At 51.4% G+C, this 16,919-nt stretch overlaps 2 protein-coding genes across 8 annotated transcripts in view; one reads left to right on the top strand and one right to left on the bottom strand.

Moving 5' to 3' along the window:
* The window catches only part of Yeats2 (YEATS domain containing 2), a 103,975-nt gene extending 100,402 nt beyond the window's left edge, over positions 1–3,573 (top strand). For 5 of the 7 annotated variants that reach the window (XM_052740193.1, XM_052740190.1, XM_052740191.1 and 2 more), the window contains 2 exons: positions 657–730; positions 1,965–3,573. In XM_052740193.1, coding sequence (XP_052596153.1) covers positions 657–730; positions 1,965–2,073 — 183 coding nt within the window. In that variant the 3' untranslated portion in view covers positions 2,074–3,573. Of the gene's footprint in view, positions 1–656; positions 731–1,053; positions 1,189–1,964 lie in introns of all 7 variants that reach the window. The other 2 variants (XR_008218704.1, XR_008218703.1) reach the window with 2 other exon arrangements.
* Positions 3,574–5,985: 2,412 nt separating this feature from the next.
* Map6d1 (MAP6 domain containing 1) lies at positions 5,986–13,577 on the bottom strand. The gene is made up of 3 exons (XM_052740196.1): positions 13,162–13,577; positions 8,425–8,542; positions 5,986–7,739 (listed from the first exon to the last, which is right to left on the bottom strand). The coding sequence occupies exons 1-3, from the start codon at positions 13,539–13,541 to the stop codon at positions 7,662–7,664; spliced, it is 576 nt and encodes a 191-aa protein (XP_052596156.1). The 5' UTR covers positions 13,542–13,577; the 3' UTR covers positions 5,986–7,661.
* Between the last annotated feature and the right edge of the window lie 3,342 nt (positions 13,578–16,919).

Raw genomic sequence — 16,919 nt, 5'->3', positions numbered from 1 at the left:
GTGCCATTTCTTATTCTCATTAAGAAGTGTCCCAGCGGCTGGAGAGATGGCTCAGAGGTTAAGAGGTCATGAGTTCAATTCCTGACAACCACATGGCAGCTCACAGCCATCTATGGTGGGATCTAGTGCCCTCTTCTGGCATAAAGTTGAACGTGCAGATAAAGTGCCATATACATAAAACAGATAAAATAGATAAAATCTTTTTTAAAATTATTTAAGAGAAGTATCCTAGTGTGAGAAGTATCCGTGCTCTTTTTAGAGAGGGGAAGAGGCCTTGGGTTTTCCTGCCTGTGACAACAGAGAAGCAGCCACAACCGTCCTGTCCCTGGGCAAAGGGTGAGAAAAGGGACAGCTTCCACGCCTGCCTGGTCCTTACCTCAGCAGTTCTCCATTCCGCATCCCTCCAAGAGGAGGCTTCACTAGCAGCCCTCACTCAACACTCTGTTTTCCTTAGAAAACAATGTCTGGTTAATGAAAACCACTTCATCCAATAATTTCCCTGCATCATGGCCTCTGAACAAAAGTTCAGGTTTCCTGAGACCTTTGTAATACTGAGTTGGCAGTTATTTCAGAAGTTAGGTAAAAGATGAGGTCGGCTGCATCCCTCCCACTAGCCAGCAGGGGGCTCTTTTGTCAATACCAGTCTTCTGTTGTAGGCCACGGAGCAGCTGGTGAGTGACATCCTGAGACAGGCGCTGGCAGTTGGATACCAGACAGCATCTCCCAACAGGTACTGTTGCCCGGCTGACAGCAACAGGCTTTGCAGTTTAGGCACTCTCGAAGAGGTTTTATTTTACTCAGAATGTAGTGTAGTAGGAGATAGAGTTGCCGTGCTTGGGACATTAGCAGACTGAGGTCCGTTCTGTAGTTCTGAGCGAGTCTCTTGGTGGAAAGTCCAGCTGTGCCCTCTCGGCCATTGCTTCATAGACACCCAGGTCTGTTGTGTCACGGGATAGAGCGGGCAGCAGGTTCTCCATAAAGACAGTAACCTCTCGAGTGGCAGACTCTAGGATCGAGTTGATAAATACTACCTACGGTGTTTTGTCATTGCAGACACATTATTTCTCTTAGGAACTGGGAAACTGAGCTCTGAAAGGGAGTCGTCTCCAGTGTCCCAGATCACGGGCCCTAGATTGAGACTCATCTCACTGGCTGGGGACCCTGGAGCTCACTGCTACTTCTCTCCTGGTACATTCATCTCTTGAGTGGGATGTAGAGTTCCCTGGCCTTAAAAAAACGATAGTCCACATCCTCTTCTCCTTCTAGTCTGCTGAAGGCCGTCATAAAATCCTACACTATAATATAGTACCTGCAGTGATGAGGTCCCAACTGAGGATATTAGGTCAAACATACATAGACAACATAGAGGTCTTCAGTTTGAAAAAAAAAAAAAGAACTGGGGATAAAAATTTCCAGACCTGCTCCCCATTGCCCTGCTTGGAAAGCAGGAGGAGCCATGTTTTCCATGTTCCTGACTGGAGATGTGGCAGCCTGGGTGGTTTGAATGAGAGCATGTACCTCACACTTGGCTGGCCAGGACTCTGCCTCCCGTCTTCTGAGATAAGAGACAGTCCCTATTTTCATGGTGCTCTGAAGCACACTTGAGTCTGCTGAGACTTAGAAGCACTTAGAAGACTTAAAAACATTCTCTTCTGCTGTCTACTTTACTCTCTTTCTTTTCTCTGCCGGCTAATCATTGAGCCAACATGAAGTCCTCATTGCTGTGACCAGGGGGTGAGGTTTGAGCCCTGGGTAGGACTGTAACTGGAGTTACGGCTTTCATCAGAAAGGAGAAGAATTCGTAAAAAGCGGGAGAGAATGGCCCTGAGTCATTGCATATAGCCTTTGCCGTCACCTCCTTCTCTAAGAGAATGGTCCCTTTAGTGAATTAACTGACTAAATTATTGATGAGTGCACTTGACAGAATACACTTAATTATACTTTCGGGGTTTTTTTTGGACTAGGGTTCCCAAAGAAATCACAGTGAGTAATATTCACCAGGCCATTTGCAACATTCCTTTTCTGGATTTTCTCACGAACAAGCACATGGGGAGACTGAACGAGGATCAGTGAAGACAGTGAAGATGATCCCCAAAAGCAGGATGGGGAGCCGTGTCTGAAGTATGCAAACCGTGGTGACCCTTGTGTTCGGAGAAAGGCGGTTCTCTGTGCGTTAGAATGCTCCGGCTACCATACCATTCCTTCCGTCTAACTGCGTGTTATCACGAGGGCACTGAGTCCCAGGGGCAGCCCTTTTAAGACTGTATTGTTTCCCAATTCTGGAGGGAAGCTGGATGGGCACAACTTTGTCAGCTTGCATTTCTTTACTCTGTACCGGCTCTGGAGGTGTCTGAATGTGAGACAAGGCATATACACAAGGTGCTCCCTCTTGGGAGTGGGCTTGGGTTCACCTGGGGCCCACTTTCCAGAAGGCGGAGATAAATCTGACACACTAGTCTGGGCTACTCTAAAGAAGAACAGAGAAAGCAAGTACCTTTTCCTACCTTGCCTCGGTGTGGCAGGGCTGCACTCTTGGCCAGTGTGAGTCAGCTACAGAAGGGGTAATATGCCATGTGGAAAACTAGACACCAAGGAGGCTGTAGCCTGAGACTTTTTCATGGAACCCCGATGCCCGTGCTTCTGTGACAGCCAGAGTCAAAGCGTTGAGGTTCCCAGCAGAGATCAGAAGGCATCGATCCTGTGCCCGTGTAACCCAGGAGACTATCACTGTTAGTGTAAGCATGATCCAGAGTCCGGCACTTGGCCTGCAGAGGTCTCGGCACTGGGTCCTCATAGCCCAGTGGGCTGCCGAAGCTCCTGTTGTCCGGGGGCTGGGGAGGCAAACCTTCCGGGGGTGTCCTCAGTGGACCTGAGGTCCTGTCCTCTGCCAAAGAGTTCTGCCGTGATGACAAGGGTTGAAACACCTGTGAGTGCCTTTCTTGCGAGAACTGCTCTTACCCGGTGTGCCAGCGCTCGGGAGGGAGCAGAGCCGCTCCCTGAGGGGCAGATAGGCTGTTGGTAGCGCCAGCACAGATTGCAGGCACTGGGGACTCTCCAGTCCTCCTAACTATTGTGGGCAAATGGAAGACCTTAGTTTCAATTGGAACCTTCTCACTCTGCTCAAAGCAAACTTGGAAGGTCTGAGTCAGAGTCAGCAAAAAGCCTGTTCTCCCAGGCCCCGCAGGTGGGTGTGTGAGCCAGGACACAGAGCGGGCTGCAGGTACAGAAGAAGGGTTCCAGAAGAAGGGTTCCTCCCAGCAGGGATAGGGCGAGCGTGGCTTACGGTAGAGGTGGTATATAAGGCTTAAGAATTGGGTCTGTAGGCCACACCACAGATCAGTAGGCCCACACACAGATTTGTTCAGAAGTGGACAGACACCTGCGAGGTAGAATATCCATATGAGAACAGATTGATTTGTTGTGATAAAAACCTAAAGAAATTGCTTTTTGCTAAAGAAATATCAAGTGATTTAAGAGTCTCCATGTATGTTAATGTTTCAAGTGTTTTTCTATCGTAATGTGTAACATAATTGTGTATCATTTTGTCTACAATAAAACTTTTAGTATTTGTGATGGGTTTTCTGAGCTGGAAGCGCCATACTTAGATGGGCTCATTGGGATGCAGCCGTGGTGTGGGTCTTTGTGAGTTTAAATTACTCTCTCTCCTTCCATCAGAAAAGAATCTGCAATCGTGTAATGTAAAAGGACCACAGTTACATTCAGGTCACATACAAAACAAGACACTTCACTTGGTGACCATGGACATAATTATTTCATGCAAGCAATTTAGGGTAAAGGAAATGCATAAGTGGGTTCAATTTCTCAAAAACAAAAAAAGCAGAAAGTCTAATAAAGTAGTTTATCTGGTAAGGTAAAGTTGGCCTGTGCTGAGGTCCGAAATCCACTCCGGACACAGTCCTTTCATTCTCATCTGCTGTCGTGGGTTTCTAAAAAGTTACCAAAAGGCGGAGACAGTACAGAACCAGAGGTTCTGAAATCTGTGACTTTGGAAGGGGATTTCTGCGAGGAGGCGTGGGGATCCAGGCCACAGAGCTAGCTTGCTGGGAAGCATCTTCACAGAGTCAGAAAGCTGAACCCTGGAGGGTAAGGTTAGTGGGGGGCATAGGTCAGGATGGGTGCCGACAGCCCGTCCCTGGACCTCAGGTGGGTGGCATACCCCAGCCAACAGAAGCCTGGAGTCCTGGAGTTCTGTCCCGTACGGCACAGAGAGGTAAGGCCTTCCTTCAGCTGTGAAAGGACCTTCGGGGCTTTCGGTTGAGACACAGCAGACTGCGGCAGTTCCCAGATCGGTCACTGTGGTTATGGGGTAATCAATATTGAACACTCTTTGCTCAAATTCACAGATTAAACTACTTTATTTTTAAAAACTTACAGAATATAAAAATTATTAAATTGTATAGGAATTTTAAGCAGGTATGATAAAGTATTTTTAAAAATTAGGGCTGGAGAGATGGCTCAGTTGGTGGCGTGTGCAGTACCTGAGTTCAGTCACCAGAACCCACGTAAACAAGGCCGGCGTGGTGGTGTACACTTACTGTCCGAGCACTGGACAGGCAGAGAGGCAGGTCCCTTGAGGCCTGCTGTGGAGCTGGCTAGCCTACTTGGTGACCTTCAGACCAATGAGGAAAGAGAAAGATACCTGAAAAACACTTTGGGTTGTCTTCTGTCCTCTACATGTGTACCCGCACATACAGGAACACACACATGTACCCGCACATACAGGAACAGACACGCATGTATCCGCACATACAGGAACACACACATGTACCCGCACATAAAGGAACACACACATGTACCCGCACATACAGGAACACACACATGTACCCGCACATACAAGAACAGACATGCGTGTACCCGCACATACAGGAACACACATGTACCTGCACATACAGGAACACACACATACATACCCGCACGTACAGGAACACACAGATACCCAAACATACAATACACACATGTACCCAAACATACTGGAGCACACTTATACCTGCACAAACAGGAACACACACATATGAACCTGCCCATACAGGAACACACACATATGAACCTGCGCACACAGGAATGCACCAACAGCCACACATAAAGGAACACACGTTACCTGCACATACAGGAACACAGACACACGTACCTGCACATACTGGAACATACACACACTCCTCAGAGATGAGCCCTGCTGGTCCTCCAGTGCATTTCTCTGGTCTTGGTGCACATTGTGTAAGGGGAGTGGTCTCGGGTCTGGGAGAACACGGCTGACTCTGGTCTTGTTTGCTTCTTGGGTTGCTCATGGAGCTTTGTGGCCTTTCTCGGATCTGGAATGAGGAGGGACTTCTGAAGAGCAGAGGGCTGGTGGGAAGAGCTGTGTGGCACATTGCTGAGGTTCCGAACAACCTGTGACCTAGCAGAGGTCGGCTTCACTCCGTGGCCACTGTGGTGCTACAATGCCAGAAAGGGACAGGTGTGCTTCATGCTGGCCGAACGCAGCGGGGTCATGCATCTCTACACCAAGAGAACGAATGCACGGGGTTGTGGGGGCTTGCCGGGCATGTGGTGTGGTCATTGGCAGCACGCAGCCAGGAGCTCTGAGTTGGGGCCTGCCCATGGCTGCAGCAGGGACAGAGGCGCCGGGAAGAGAGTTAAGCAGGAAAGGACAATTGAGCCATGCTTGGCTGACTTGACTGTGCTGAGCATGGGATGTGCCTAGCAAGTCAGCAAGGTGTAGGCGACAGCAGCCTCCCTTTTAGACGCAGAAATGGAAGCTCCCATTGTCCCTGCAAGTGTGGAAGCAGCAGTGGTACAGATGGTCCCTTTCCCCACTTAAGGGTGCAGGAGAGCTGAGGTGGGCAGAAGGTGCCACCGGCCACGCTGGAGCCAGCTGCAGCCCTCTGCAAGAAGGGTGCGCAGATTGTAAGTGTCAAGGATATTCACGTCGTCACGCTCTGTTAAAGTCATTATTGAGAGACCAGATGAATGAGAAGGTACTTGAGTTTATAACTTAAGTTGCCCAGCACATTTTTGCATTTTAGTAAATTGTTAATCTGCTCACTGCCTACATTTAGGTGCCCAGCAGGCAGTCTCTTCCCTCTTAGGAACACTGAGCATGCACACTGGCAAATCTAGAGTAACAGGACCCTTGGTATATGCACATGGTTCCAGTTTTCCCTTCAGAATGACTCAACAGCATTTCCTCGGCCAGCAAGGGGGAGGCTGGGCCTGCTAGCACCTCTGAGGGGATGCTGTGTGGGAGGCCTGAGCTGCCTCCCCTGCCTTGGCTTTGAAGGGAACCCTTACAGTTCTTACCGAACAGTACCAAGCTTCTTAGACATAGTCCTTTCTAGTGTTTGAGAGGTGGATGTGCAAAGGGAATGGGCTTGTTCTACACAGCCATCCTGGCTGCGACCCATGAGAACAAGTTCTCCAAAGATGGAGCGAGTTTTCCCCACAGCGGGGTAGTGAGTACCTAACCAGAGTTGGGAAGCCAGCAGGCCGGAGCTAAAGGTCCCTGTAGGGGATGCTCTCCAGACATGCACCCAGCACCTCATGGGTGTGCATGGTAGTCCCTTCTAGTCCTTGTGTTGAGGGGAGACAACAGAAATTAGGACAGGGCTCAGCCTCTAGAAACATGGGGTGAATGCCATTCATGCTGTCAACATGTCACTCATCCTGTGGGAATTGTTTCCCTGAAACATGATCATCCTGGCTATAAAGAAATTACGTTTGAAATTGAAAACATGTGGATGATCTCCCTGGATAGATATCACCACTGGTGTGTGTGTGTGTGTATTCCACATATATATGGGATTTCTACTTGGATAAATAGCACCACCGTGAGAGTCATATGCAGGTGGTTTTATATATATTTAAACTTAAGGTTTTGTTATTGTTTTGAAACAGGGTCCCTCTATGTAGACCAGGCTGTCCTGGAACTTACTATGTACACCAGGCTGGCATTGAGCTCATAGACATAGAGATCTTCCTGCCTCTGCCTCTAAAGTGCTGGCATTGAAGGCATCAGTTCTGACAACCTAAGGGGTGTGTATGTGTGTGTGTGTGTGTGTGTGTGTGTGTATGTGTTGAGACAGGTTTTCTCTGTGTAGCCCTGGCTGTCATGGAACTAACTCTAGACCATATTGGCCTCAAGATCACAGAGATCTGCCTGCCTCTGCACCCACTGGGGTTAAAGGTATGTGCCCACCACTGCCTGGATAAGATTTCTTGATGTAAGCATGTGGGCCACTGCAGAAAGAGATGAGAAAACTACCTGGGCCTACCATAGGTTATCAAATAGAATTAACATGCATCTGGGGAAACCATCCAAAGTGGGTAGCTGGTCTGTCAAGGACTTGATAGATTTCTCAGTCTGGAGCAGTTTAGGTCACAGCTGAATTGATCCTCAGATTTAAAAATTGAAGGGTGCCAAATGGCAATTTAAACGTTCAAGTCTCCTTCCCCGTTGAGGAGGAGGGTGGAAGAGGCTGAGTGCAGCTGGTGGTGGTCTACCCGCCTGCCTCCACTCCACACCACAGCCAGGGCCGGCAGCCCTGGCTCCAGTCAGCAAAGGACCAAGTCGGGCCCCCTTTGGGGAGGTCTGGAGGTGTCCATCAGCTTTCCCAGCAGCCACGATCTCCACTGGTCTCCACTGGTCACACATTGAGAGTCCGGGGAGCTGATGTCTGAAAGATGGCTGAGGGATTGGGTGTGAATTTCCTCACCTCTGGAACCTGAAAAAGAAGTGTGGCCACATCAGTGGGCTCTTTCCTCCACCTGCCCCAACATTTGGCTCTGAGAAAAGAATGCCTTGGCAGTGGGAGTTAGCCAAGTGAGTTTTGTCACTTCTGTGGTGGGTCACACAGGGAACATGAACTCCCTTTGCCCTTTAGTTGGGGTAAAGATGCTAACCAGCCCTGCAGTCCTGGGAGGGAACCGCAAACCTCACATGTGGCATGCCTTTGTTGTACCACAGAGCTATGCCTAGGTCACTTAGGGTTCAAACCTCACATGTGGCATGCCTTTGTTGTACCACAGAGCTATGCCTAGGTCACTTAGGGTTTCGTATTTTTGCAGGGGGCAGGGCTGTGCTGAGGCTGGAACTCAGGGCTTTGTGTATGCTGGGCATGCAGTCCACCACTGAGCTACACTGCCACCCTTGAAAGTCACTAGCCCTATTAGTAGTCAGGGGGCCATGCTGGGGCTTGGGAGGCAGGCAGACGCTGCTCACCAGAGAGGGCAGTGCCAGAGAAGCCACCTAGCCAGCGGCTGGTAGCTTGTCTGTTGGTGGGTACAGTTGGTTGGGCACTGCTGTCCTTAACCATCATGCCATTGCCTTGCCACCAAAGTCTGTCTCCTGACCCCTATCCCGGAGAACAAGTGTCTTCTCTGCCCTAGAGGCGCCACCCTCAGGCTGACCTGGAAGCCGGCCCCAGGGCTGGGATCCCACCCAGAGCTCTGAGTTGTGATGACTCTGGCAGATCTTGCCTTTGTGGATCTTGAGGGCTTCACTCCAGTCCACGCTTGGAATTCCTGCCTGCAACAGAATGCAATCAAAACCTGGCACAGGGTCCGTCATTCCCTGGGCCCCAGCTTCTAAAAAGACCAGGCCCTGATCACTGCTGGTCCTGCTTCAGTTCCTGATGATCCTTTGTTCTCCCGCACAAGCAGGACCAGAGCACCAGGTACTCCAGGCAGATGGGCCAGCTCAGTAAGGTAGCTCTGAGCTAGCCAGCCCTACCATTCTGAATGCTCCACCAAGAAACCTCAGCCACGTAGGCTGGGGACAGCAGTGGTGGGAAATTCTCATGCAAGGGAACATCAGGCAGCATTTGGCACACACACACTTGCCTTAGAGACAGACAAGCACCAGTACCCAAAGCCCCCCTGAGACCCGAGGCTGCCCTTCTGGATGCCAGGCCTCTTATGAGGGGGCCCAGAGCCAATGAAGGCTGTCACCTCCTGCATGCCCACTTATGGCATGAAGAAATGCCATCTTAGACAGTGCCCAGCACAGCAAAGGTACATCTGCTTACAGTTTGGAAGAGAAGGCTCAGCCATATCTGATGACGTGAGTTCAATTCCCAGGACCCACATGGTGGAAGTAAAGAACCAACTCCCACAGGTCTTCTGACCTCCACGTGTGTGTGGTGATGTGTGCACATGCATGTACATACACACAACAAATGTAAAAAAAGAAGGAAAATCATGGGGCTGTGGGATGACTTAGCAGTTGTGTGTATACTCCTCTGGCGAAGGATGGTAGTTGAGTGCCCAGCCCCCACCTCAGGAGTCTCACAACCACCAGGCACTCACGCTCCAGGGGACCTGTCACCCCTCTCAGCCTGGCAGGCACCTGCACTCATGTGCACAGACACAAATACACATGATTTTAAAGAATAAAACAAAATCTCATAAAAATGTGTTTTTAAAAGAATCAATTACAGTAACAATCTCAAAAAAAAAAAAAAGAAGCCTCCAAGCTGGTCTGCAGTCTGAGCTCCCATGGGCCATTTCCCTGGAGGGAAAGGACAGGCTAACCTAGCCCCATTCCTCTCACTGAAAAGGCTCAATCCCTCTATTCCTGGAGTCAGCCAGATCTCTTAATCTTGTCCATGTCTCTACTAAATGGTAACCTCAGGACTGCAGTTCCCCCCACCCCGACCATAGGCGGAGGGCTCACCCAGCCAGGGCCAGTGCCTGCCTGTGCTAGGCCCTCCCCCTGCGCTGGCCCAGCTCATGCCCTGATGTCAACAAAGGAGTCTTGTCTTGGCAGCATCAGGGGCTCGCCTCGCTAGGCAGGCAGATGGCATGGGCAAGGGGAGCTGGTGTCCGCTGTGGCCAACACTCGAGTCTCGGGTGTAAGGAAGAGCTGAGCCAGGGCCTGTCAGATAATTTCTGCGTCTGAAGCATCAAGGTTCCGAAGACCAGCTGTCTAAATCATACGCTGTTATCTTCCTCCTGGGAAGGCAGGGCCTCCCCCTGAGCATGCCCTTCTGTCCCCACCTCTCCCCGAGCTCTGTACCAGGCAGCCTGTCAGCTGCCCGGAGGTGGCAACAGGGGACTCAAAGCGGGAAGAACCTAGAGCAGTCCCTGGGGTGGTCGCAGAGTGCTTGTGATGGAGCAGAGCAGGGACAGAAGTGGCCTCATCAGAGCCCAGCTACTCATGGAGGAGAAAGGTGCACTATGGCTTACACCAAGATAAGAAAAAATATAAACCGCACTATGCTCCTTCTGAAAAATCATCAGCCACATTTTTTTTTTTTTTGAAACAAGTCCTCAATATGTAGCCTTAGCTGGCCTGGAACTTGCTATGCAGAGCAGAGCTGGCCTTGAACTCACAAAGATCCACTTGCCTCTGCCTCCCAAGTCTTGGGATTAAAACTGTGTGCATGGGTCCTCTTTTTTTTTTTTTTTTAAGCACATCTTTCATAGGCCTGACCAGCCTAGAAGGAACTGTGGAAGCAAGACAGGTCTCTGGGAGGGGCCAGCCAGTTGAGAGCTCCAAGCTGGCTATCTAGGGCTCCTCTGCCCATCTGGCCAGACAGACAATGCAGATCAGTCCTTTCAAGGAGACCAGAAGCCAAGTGAAGCAGGACCAGTTGGCAGGGAGAGACAGAGGCCTAGAGGGTCCATGCCACTTATGATCAGGAGTGACCACAGACTTGCTCGGTTATCTTCAGGGTCCCTGGATCTGTTTTCTGAATGCCTATAGCAATTTTCTTGGATGAAGTACATCTTAGAAGATGGAAGGCAGGATGGGATTACTCCAGCCTGGTCTGAGAGAGGACCACCTCTGGGGGTCCCAGAGGCCAGACGATTGATTCGGTGCTGGGGAAAATCAGCAGTGCTCCTGGGCTTTGCGGGGAGTGAGCACTGGCAGCCAGGCTCGTGCTATTCCAGCTCTCCGGGGAAGGAAAAGGTTCCAAAGGGAGAGTTGACACTTGGAAAGACAAGCCCCTGTCTGTCAGTGCTTTTCCACGGCTGGCTTTGAGAAACTGACTCCAAGGAGACGGCCCAAGACCAGCTGTCTACAGCATGTTAAAGAATGAGAGCCTGTGGGGACCACGAACCGGGTGCCCGAGTCCCACTCCTTTCTGTGCCATCCGGAGCCACGCGCTCTTGCACCACCAGCTCAATTGCAGCGCTCCGGCCAGGCATCTTACGATGGCCTGTAACTCCGGCTTCTGTGTAGAGGGACAGCAATAACAGGCCTCGGGGAGTGGAGCCATGTGTGCCGAGTGGAGACAACAGCTAGCACCTTGCTACCAACAGCGCTTGGAGGACCCTGAAGGACATTCAGGCCTGCCCTGCACTCCATGTGGGTTAGTCAGCCTTTCCTGGAATGTTCCCCGTGAAGAGGGGCTTGCACCAGCATCCCCGGGCTGCTCTCTGGTTGTGGAGGATGGCTTCCTTCCTTTCTCTGTAAGCCCCACCAATTGTTTGACCCCAGAATCTCAAGCCCTTGCAAGGTGCCCCACACGTAGGACCGCGGAAGAACCGTGAACCAGTGAGACCTCTCCGGCTGTGGATTCAGGTTCCCAACATCAGCAGTCAGTTCTGTCCACGACCCCAGCGAGGGCTTGAGAGCAGAAGGCCCTGCCTGTCTGGCCGCCAGCAACGTCATTCAACTTCTGACAGCTCAGCTTGAGTCAGAGAGCGCAAGGCCTGCCCTGCCCTGCACGCCTGTTAAGTACCTTAAAGAGCGTGGCCTTTAGGGGGAACCTGTCCTGAGCTTTGCTTCTTTGGCTTGTATACATTTGAGATCTGTACTTGGAATGCTTCACAGTAGCCCATCTTACGACAGCCCCATAACTAGTGCATCCCGATTGTTAGGACAGTGGGGCTGTGACCTCTACATGTGCCCCATGTGCCGTCATCTGTTTTAAACTTGATTTTTAATTATGTACATGTGTGTGCATCTGTGTGTGGGTATGTGCAGTGAGTGTGGATGCCCCGGGCGCCAGAGGTACCAGCTCTCCTTGAAGCTGGATTTACCGGCCATTGTAAGATGCCTGGCCGCAGCGCTGGAATTGAACCCCCAGCCTGTGTAAGAGCAGTGTGCTCTCTTAATCGGCGAGACACCTCTCCAGCCCCCATGTACCTTTTAGTCCCAAGTTTCCATCCTACCGTCAAGGAATCTAAAGGACAAAATTCCTAAAAGTAAACACCTGTAACAAAGGTAGTGGTAGTGGTTTAAATAGTTCTAAACTAGGGATCCCAACTGAGACAAAAAATAATCGGGATATATAGCGGCATGCCTAAGAAAAGGCTAACATACAGCAGTTATTAACATTCAGAATTATCTATTTATGGTCAAACATCACATCAGGTTTAAAAAAAAAAGTAATGTGTGTCAGAGATGGTTCAGAGGGTGAACACCAGGCACAAGCTGGCAACCCGATCTGTGTGTGTGTGTGTGTGTGTGTGTGTGTGTGTGTGTGTGTGTGTGTGTGTGTCTGTCTGTCTCTGTCATATATATTAAAGATTTTAAACATCGTGACAGCAAGAATGGTACCATGGAAGAAACCGAGTGTGTATGCATTCATTGTACATTAACCATTAGAAAAGATCCATCTGTCTGGGAGGGGTGGCGTGAGGGTGTTAAGGCGGTATCTGTTATTTTTGTCATTTCTAATTTTCTCACTATGAGCATGCATTACTCTTCTGAGTTGAAAGAGGATGCAGGAAGTCCTCAGTTGTCCAAAGCTGAGCTGCTAAGGGAGCAAAGGACCTTTGTGCAGTGGGATCTTGATCAGAGCGCGCACTGGCCCTGGGCACTGGGGTACGGGGGGTGGGGGTGGGGGTGGGGGTGGAGGGGGGCGTTGGCATGTGCACAGCCCTCTGTGCTCACCCGACCCAAGTTAAAGGGCAGCAATCTTGGGAGGGAAGGAGGAGGGAGCGGGGCGGGGGGGGGCGACTCCTTTTGAGGTGCCATTCACCTTGGATCCCGGGGTAGGGAGCAGCAGAGAAGGCAAGGCCACGCCGGCAGTGTCAGAAGACCAAAGAGATGACCAAGAGGCTCCTTTGCCACTCTTCAGACCCTGTGGTATCCAGGCTACTTGCCGTCCCCTCCCCCACCCCGCTTTGGGACTCAGTTTCCTTCCACCACCGGTCGAGATTCGAAGCGTTCCCCCGCCACAGCCAGAGACCCACCTATAAGACGTGGTCGCTACCGCAGCTGCGTCCGCGTCCCCGACGGGCAGCACGTAGACCTGCCGGGCGGGGGGCGCCGAAGCCTGGCCCCTGCGGCCGCCCGGCCCGGGCACGCGCTCCGGCGCCGCATCCCGGGTCCCCGCGCGCGCGGTCCGCACGCCGAAGTCGCGCTGGTACTGGGTGAGCGGCACGGCGCGGCTGGGCTCCCGCGCGCCGGCGACAGCCGGGCTCCCGCGCGACGCGGTGCAGTCGGCGCCCGGCCCCTCGCTCCCGGGGTCCGAGTAGCCGTGCAGAGTCAGCGGCACCGCTACGTCCGAGCGGTCCAGCTGGTTCCAGCGCCGGGCCAGGCAGCACAGCCGGCTGATGCAGGGCCACGCCATGCCGCTCGGCCACGCGCCCGCGCCGCCGCGCGCGCCCGCCCGCCCGCTGCCCCCGCGCCGCCGGGCGCCCCGCGAGCCCGGCCTCCCGGCAGTCCCAAACTGCCCGCGGCCTCGGGTGGTTGAACCCCCCAAGTCCCCCGAATGTGATCTCCGGGTTCCGCAGAGGGCGAGGCCGGAGGGAGGCTGTTCTTCGTCGTCACGCCGCCTGCAGCTGGGCGCAGGTGGCAGGAACAGAGGACTCTGTTGGGGACTGTGGACACGGGTGGCTGCGGAGCAGAGCTAAGCTGTGCTGAGGGACTCCGCGGTCATCCAGGGTGGAAGTGGGGAGGACGACGACAAGGAGGGTGATGCAGAGAAGACTTGGGGCCATGTTTCCCGATAAACACGTTTGAGTCACCTCTTGAATCAGTGTAGGACAACCAATCTAGTTTTCATTAAGAACTGCCAATAGCTTCCGATCAGCCTCTGTCTGGGTTCTAAAACCCCCAAACTCCCTCCCCTGCTGTACATTGAGTGCTGTAGTCCAAGCTGAAGATCAGTTTAACCCAGAGACAACACCCAGCTGTCCTGGAAAGGCTTTCTGAGTGTATCAAGTCTGCACACAAGCTGTGTTAGTTAGACGGAACTTCTGGCTGAACTTGGAACGGATCCATCTCAGGGGACTGCCCCGCCCCGCCAGTTGGTCAACTCATCTCCCTAAAGATGGAAGTGGCATACCACTGCCAGTTTAACAGCCCAAGCCTGCCTAGGGCCCCATATTGACCAAAGTTAAGCCTGGAGCTCGGAAAGCCTTTTGCCAAAGGCGCATTCACGGGGACCCCGAAAGTATTTCTTCTCACCTAGAGCAAACTGACTTTGTGAACTGGGAGCTGGGCCCTGGGTTAGTCAACCTGGAAGATGAAGGTTAGTAGTAATGAAATAATCCACGGGAGAAAGCTATAGCCCTATGGACCGTCGCTCTTCCCAAGCCAATGAAGGGTCTAGTGAGTCCCTTGATTAGCAGGCTGATCGAGAGTCGGAAAGGCTCCTGGTATGGAAGCAGGGCAGGGTAGGGTTTTGGTTTTGGTTTTTGTTTGTTTTGTTTTGTTTGTTTGTTTTTAGACAGGGTTTCTCTGTGTAACAGCCCTGGCTGTCCTGGAACTCGCTCTGTAGACTAGGCTGGCTTCAAACTTACAGAAATCCTCCTGCCTCTGCCCCCCAACTGCTGGGATTAAAGGCGGGCACCACCACCACCGCAGGGCAAGAGTAGGGTTTTTTTTTTAAGTCAAAAGGAAGAAATCACATCATACCAGGGGCAGGCTGAGCATGGGGTGTTAGGGGGGTGTTTTGTTTGTTTGTTTACAATACACTGTTTCATTGCAGGGAAGGAACAATTCTTTAATCAAATAAGATCATTTTTCTGGAGGAACATTTTGTGTACATCCAAAATACTTTCCCAGCAGGAAAAGAAGAATCCTCTTTCTTCCTTCCTCCTTTCTCTCTCTCTCTCTCTCTCTCTCTCTCTCTCTCTCTCTCTCTCTCTCTCTCTCTCTCTCTCTCTCTCTCTCTCTCTCTCTCTTCAGAAGATAAAATATTGTTTACAAGCTGGGTGAGAGTCCGGAGAGGAGAGGTGTAGTTTCGGGACTACCTAACTTCTAGGTCATTTCCGTTAAAATACTGGTTCACAGCCAGAGAGAGGGCTCAGTGGGTAAAGACATTTCCCACTAAGCCCAGCTTCCTGAGTTCAGTCCTGAGGACCCACAAGACGAAAGGAGTACTGACTCCCCACATTGTCCGGTGACCTCTGGGTGAATTTTGGTGCATGCACCTACATACAAAGGCAAGGTAAACAAGCAGATGCAATAAAACATCTGAAAGATGTGTTTATTTTATGTGTATGAGTGCATGTATATACGTACACCATATGCAGAGGCCAGAAGAGGGAGTCAGGTCCCCCAGACTGGACTTAGAGCCGGTTATGAGCTACCATGCGAATGATGGGGTAGCAAGTGCTCTTACCAACAGAGCCATCTCTCCAGCCACGGAAAACATTTTAAATCGAAATTTTAAAATAAGTAGTTTTACAGAAAAGATAATGCTGGGAATTAGTGGTGCGTGTCTATAACCTCAGTACGTGAGAGGTGGAGATGGGGATCAGAAGCAAGTTCAAGGCCCACCTAGGCTACATAAGATCATGTCAAAACACACACACACACACACACACACACACACACACACACACAATCTTTTAAATTATGTTTTTCAGTGCCAGAGATTGAACTCAGGACTTTGTGCATCCCTGAGCTACCTCCATAGACCACTTTACTTGTTCATTCATCAAACTTGCTAGGGCCGATGTTGAGTGCCCTCAAGATGAGAGAAATGTTAGCCCAGATGCTATGAATGGGAGGGTTAAGGCGAGGCTCACCTGTCCAAGGGAGGAAGGCTGGGCCTGGGGAGGAGTCGGGGAAGGGTGGAGGGACAGCAGAGGCCAGAGCAGAGCTGGCCTTGACAGACACACAAGGAGTTAAATTTTTCCTAGGAGACAGTAGGGGATGACTTGTATTTCTGGCACTCTGTCAGTCACATGGAGCAGTATGACATTTTCAGTGCCAGCTGGAGAAGTAGTCTGGGACCAGAGAAATTAGGGACCGCACTAGAGCCTTGGCTCAAGGAGTGGAGAGGAAGGGCTGGGATCTAGGAGTAAGAAACAAGGCAGGGGAATCTGGGATGGCAAGATGGCCCTTGGATGGTGAAGGCACTTGCTACCAAGCCTGATATAGCTTGAATTTGAGCCCCAGGCCCCATGTGGGGAAAGGAGAGAGCCAGCCCTTACAAATTCTCTTCTGACCTCCACACATATGATGTGGATGCCTCCCACACAACCAATAAAGTGTAAAGTGTTTTACAGATGGAATTTTTATTTATTTTATGTATATGAGTATTTTGCCTCTGTGTGTGTGTGTGTGTGTGTGTGTGTGTGTGTGTGTGTGTGTGTGTGCCACATGTGTGTAGTGCCAGAGGAGGCCAGGAGGTTGTTGGAGCTCCTGGAACTGGAATTATAGACAGCTGTGAGCCACCATGTGGGTGCTGGAACCTAAACCAGGTCCTCAGGAAGAGCAGTCAGCGGTCTTAACCACTGAGCCACCTCTCCAGCCAACAAAGATGGAAGCCTTGCATAGCTCTGAGGCCTCTGCTTCGGATGACCTCACTTCCTTGGCCAGCAGTGCTGGGGTGCACTGCAGTGGAGCCCCAGAACCTGTAACTATCACCGTGCCTCAACAGACGCATTGACTAGATGAGGGCACAGGATGGCTGGAGCTCAGAAGACCCACACCACACCAGGAGCCACGAGGTTCCTGTTAAGAAATGAGTGTGGAGGGGTGTGAGTCAGTAGCC

This window comes from Peromyscus californicus, unplaced genomic scaffold, assembly GCF_007827085.1.
Source record: "Peromyscus californicus insignis strain IS unplaced genomic scaffold, ASM782708v3 Scaffold_16__1_contigs__length_79575227, whole genome shotgun sequence".
NCBI classification, from domain to species: domain Eukaryota; kingdom Metazoa; phylum Chordata; class Mammalia; order Rodentia; family Cricetidae; genus Peromyscus; species Peromyscus californicus.
Note: the sequence above shows the minus strand (reverse complement) of the source record. Positions and strands in the feature narration are given on the sequence as shown.

Coding starts and splice junctions, on each gene's coding strand:
- Map6d1 (XM_052740196.1), bottom strand. CDS start 13,541: ATGGCGTGGCCCTGCATCAGCCGGCTGTGCTGCCTGGCCCGGCGCTGG. Junction 8,543..13,161: donor GTAGCGACCACGTCTTATAG/GTGGGTCTCTGG, acceptor ATTCTGTTGCAG/GCAGGAATTCCAAGCGTGGA. Junction 7,740..8,424: donor GCCCTGGGGCCGGCTTCCAG/GTCAGCCTGAGG, acceptor CTTCTTTTTCAG/GTTCCAGAGGTGAGGAAATT.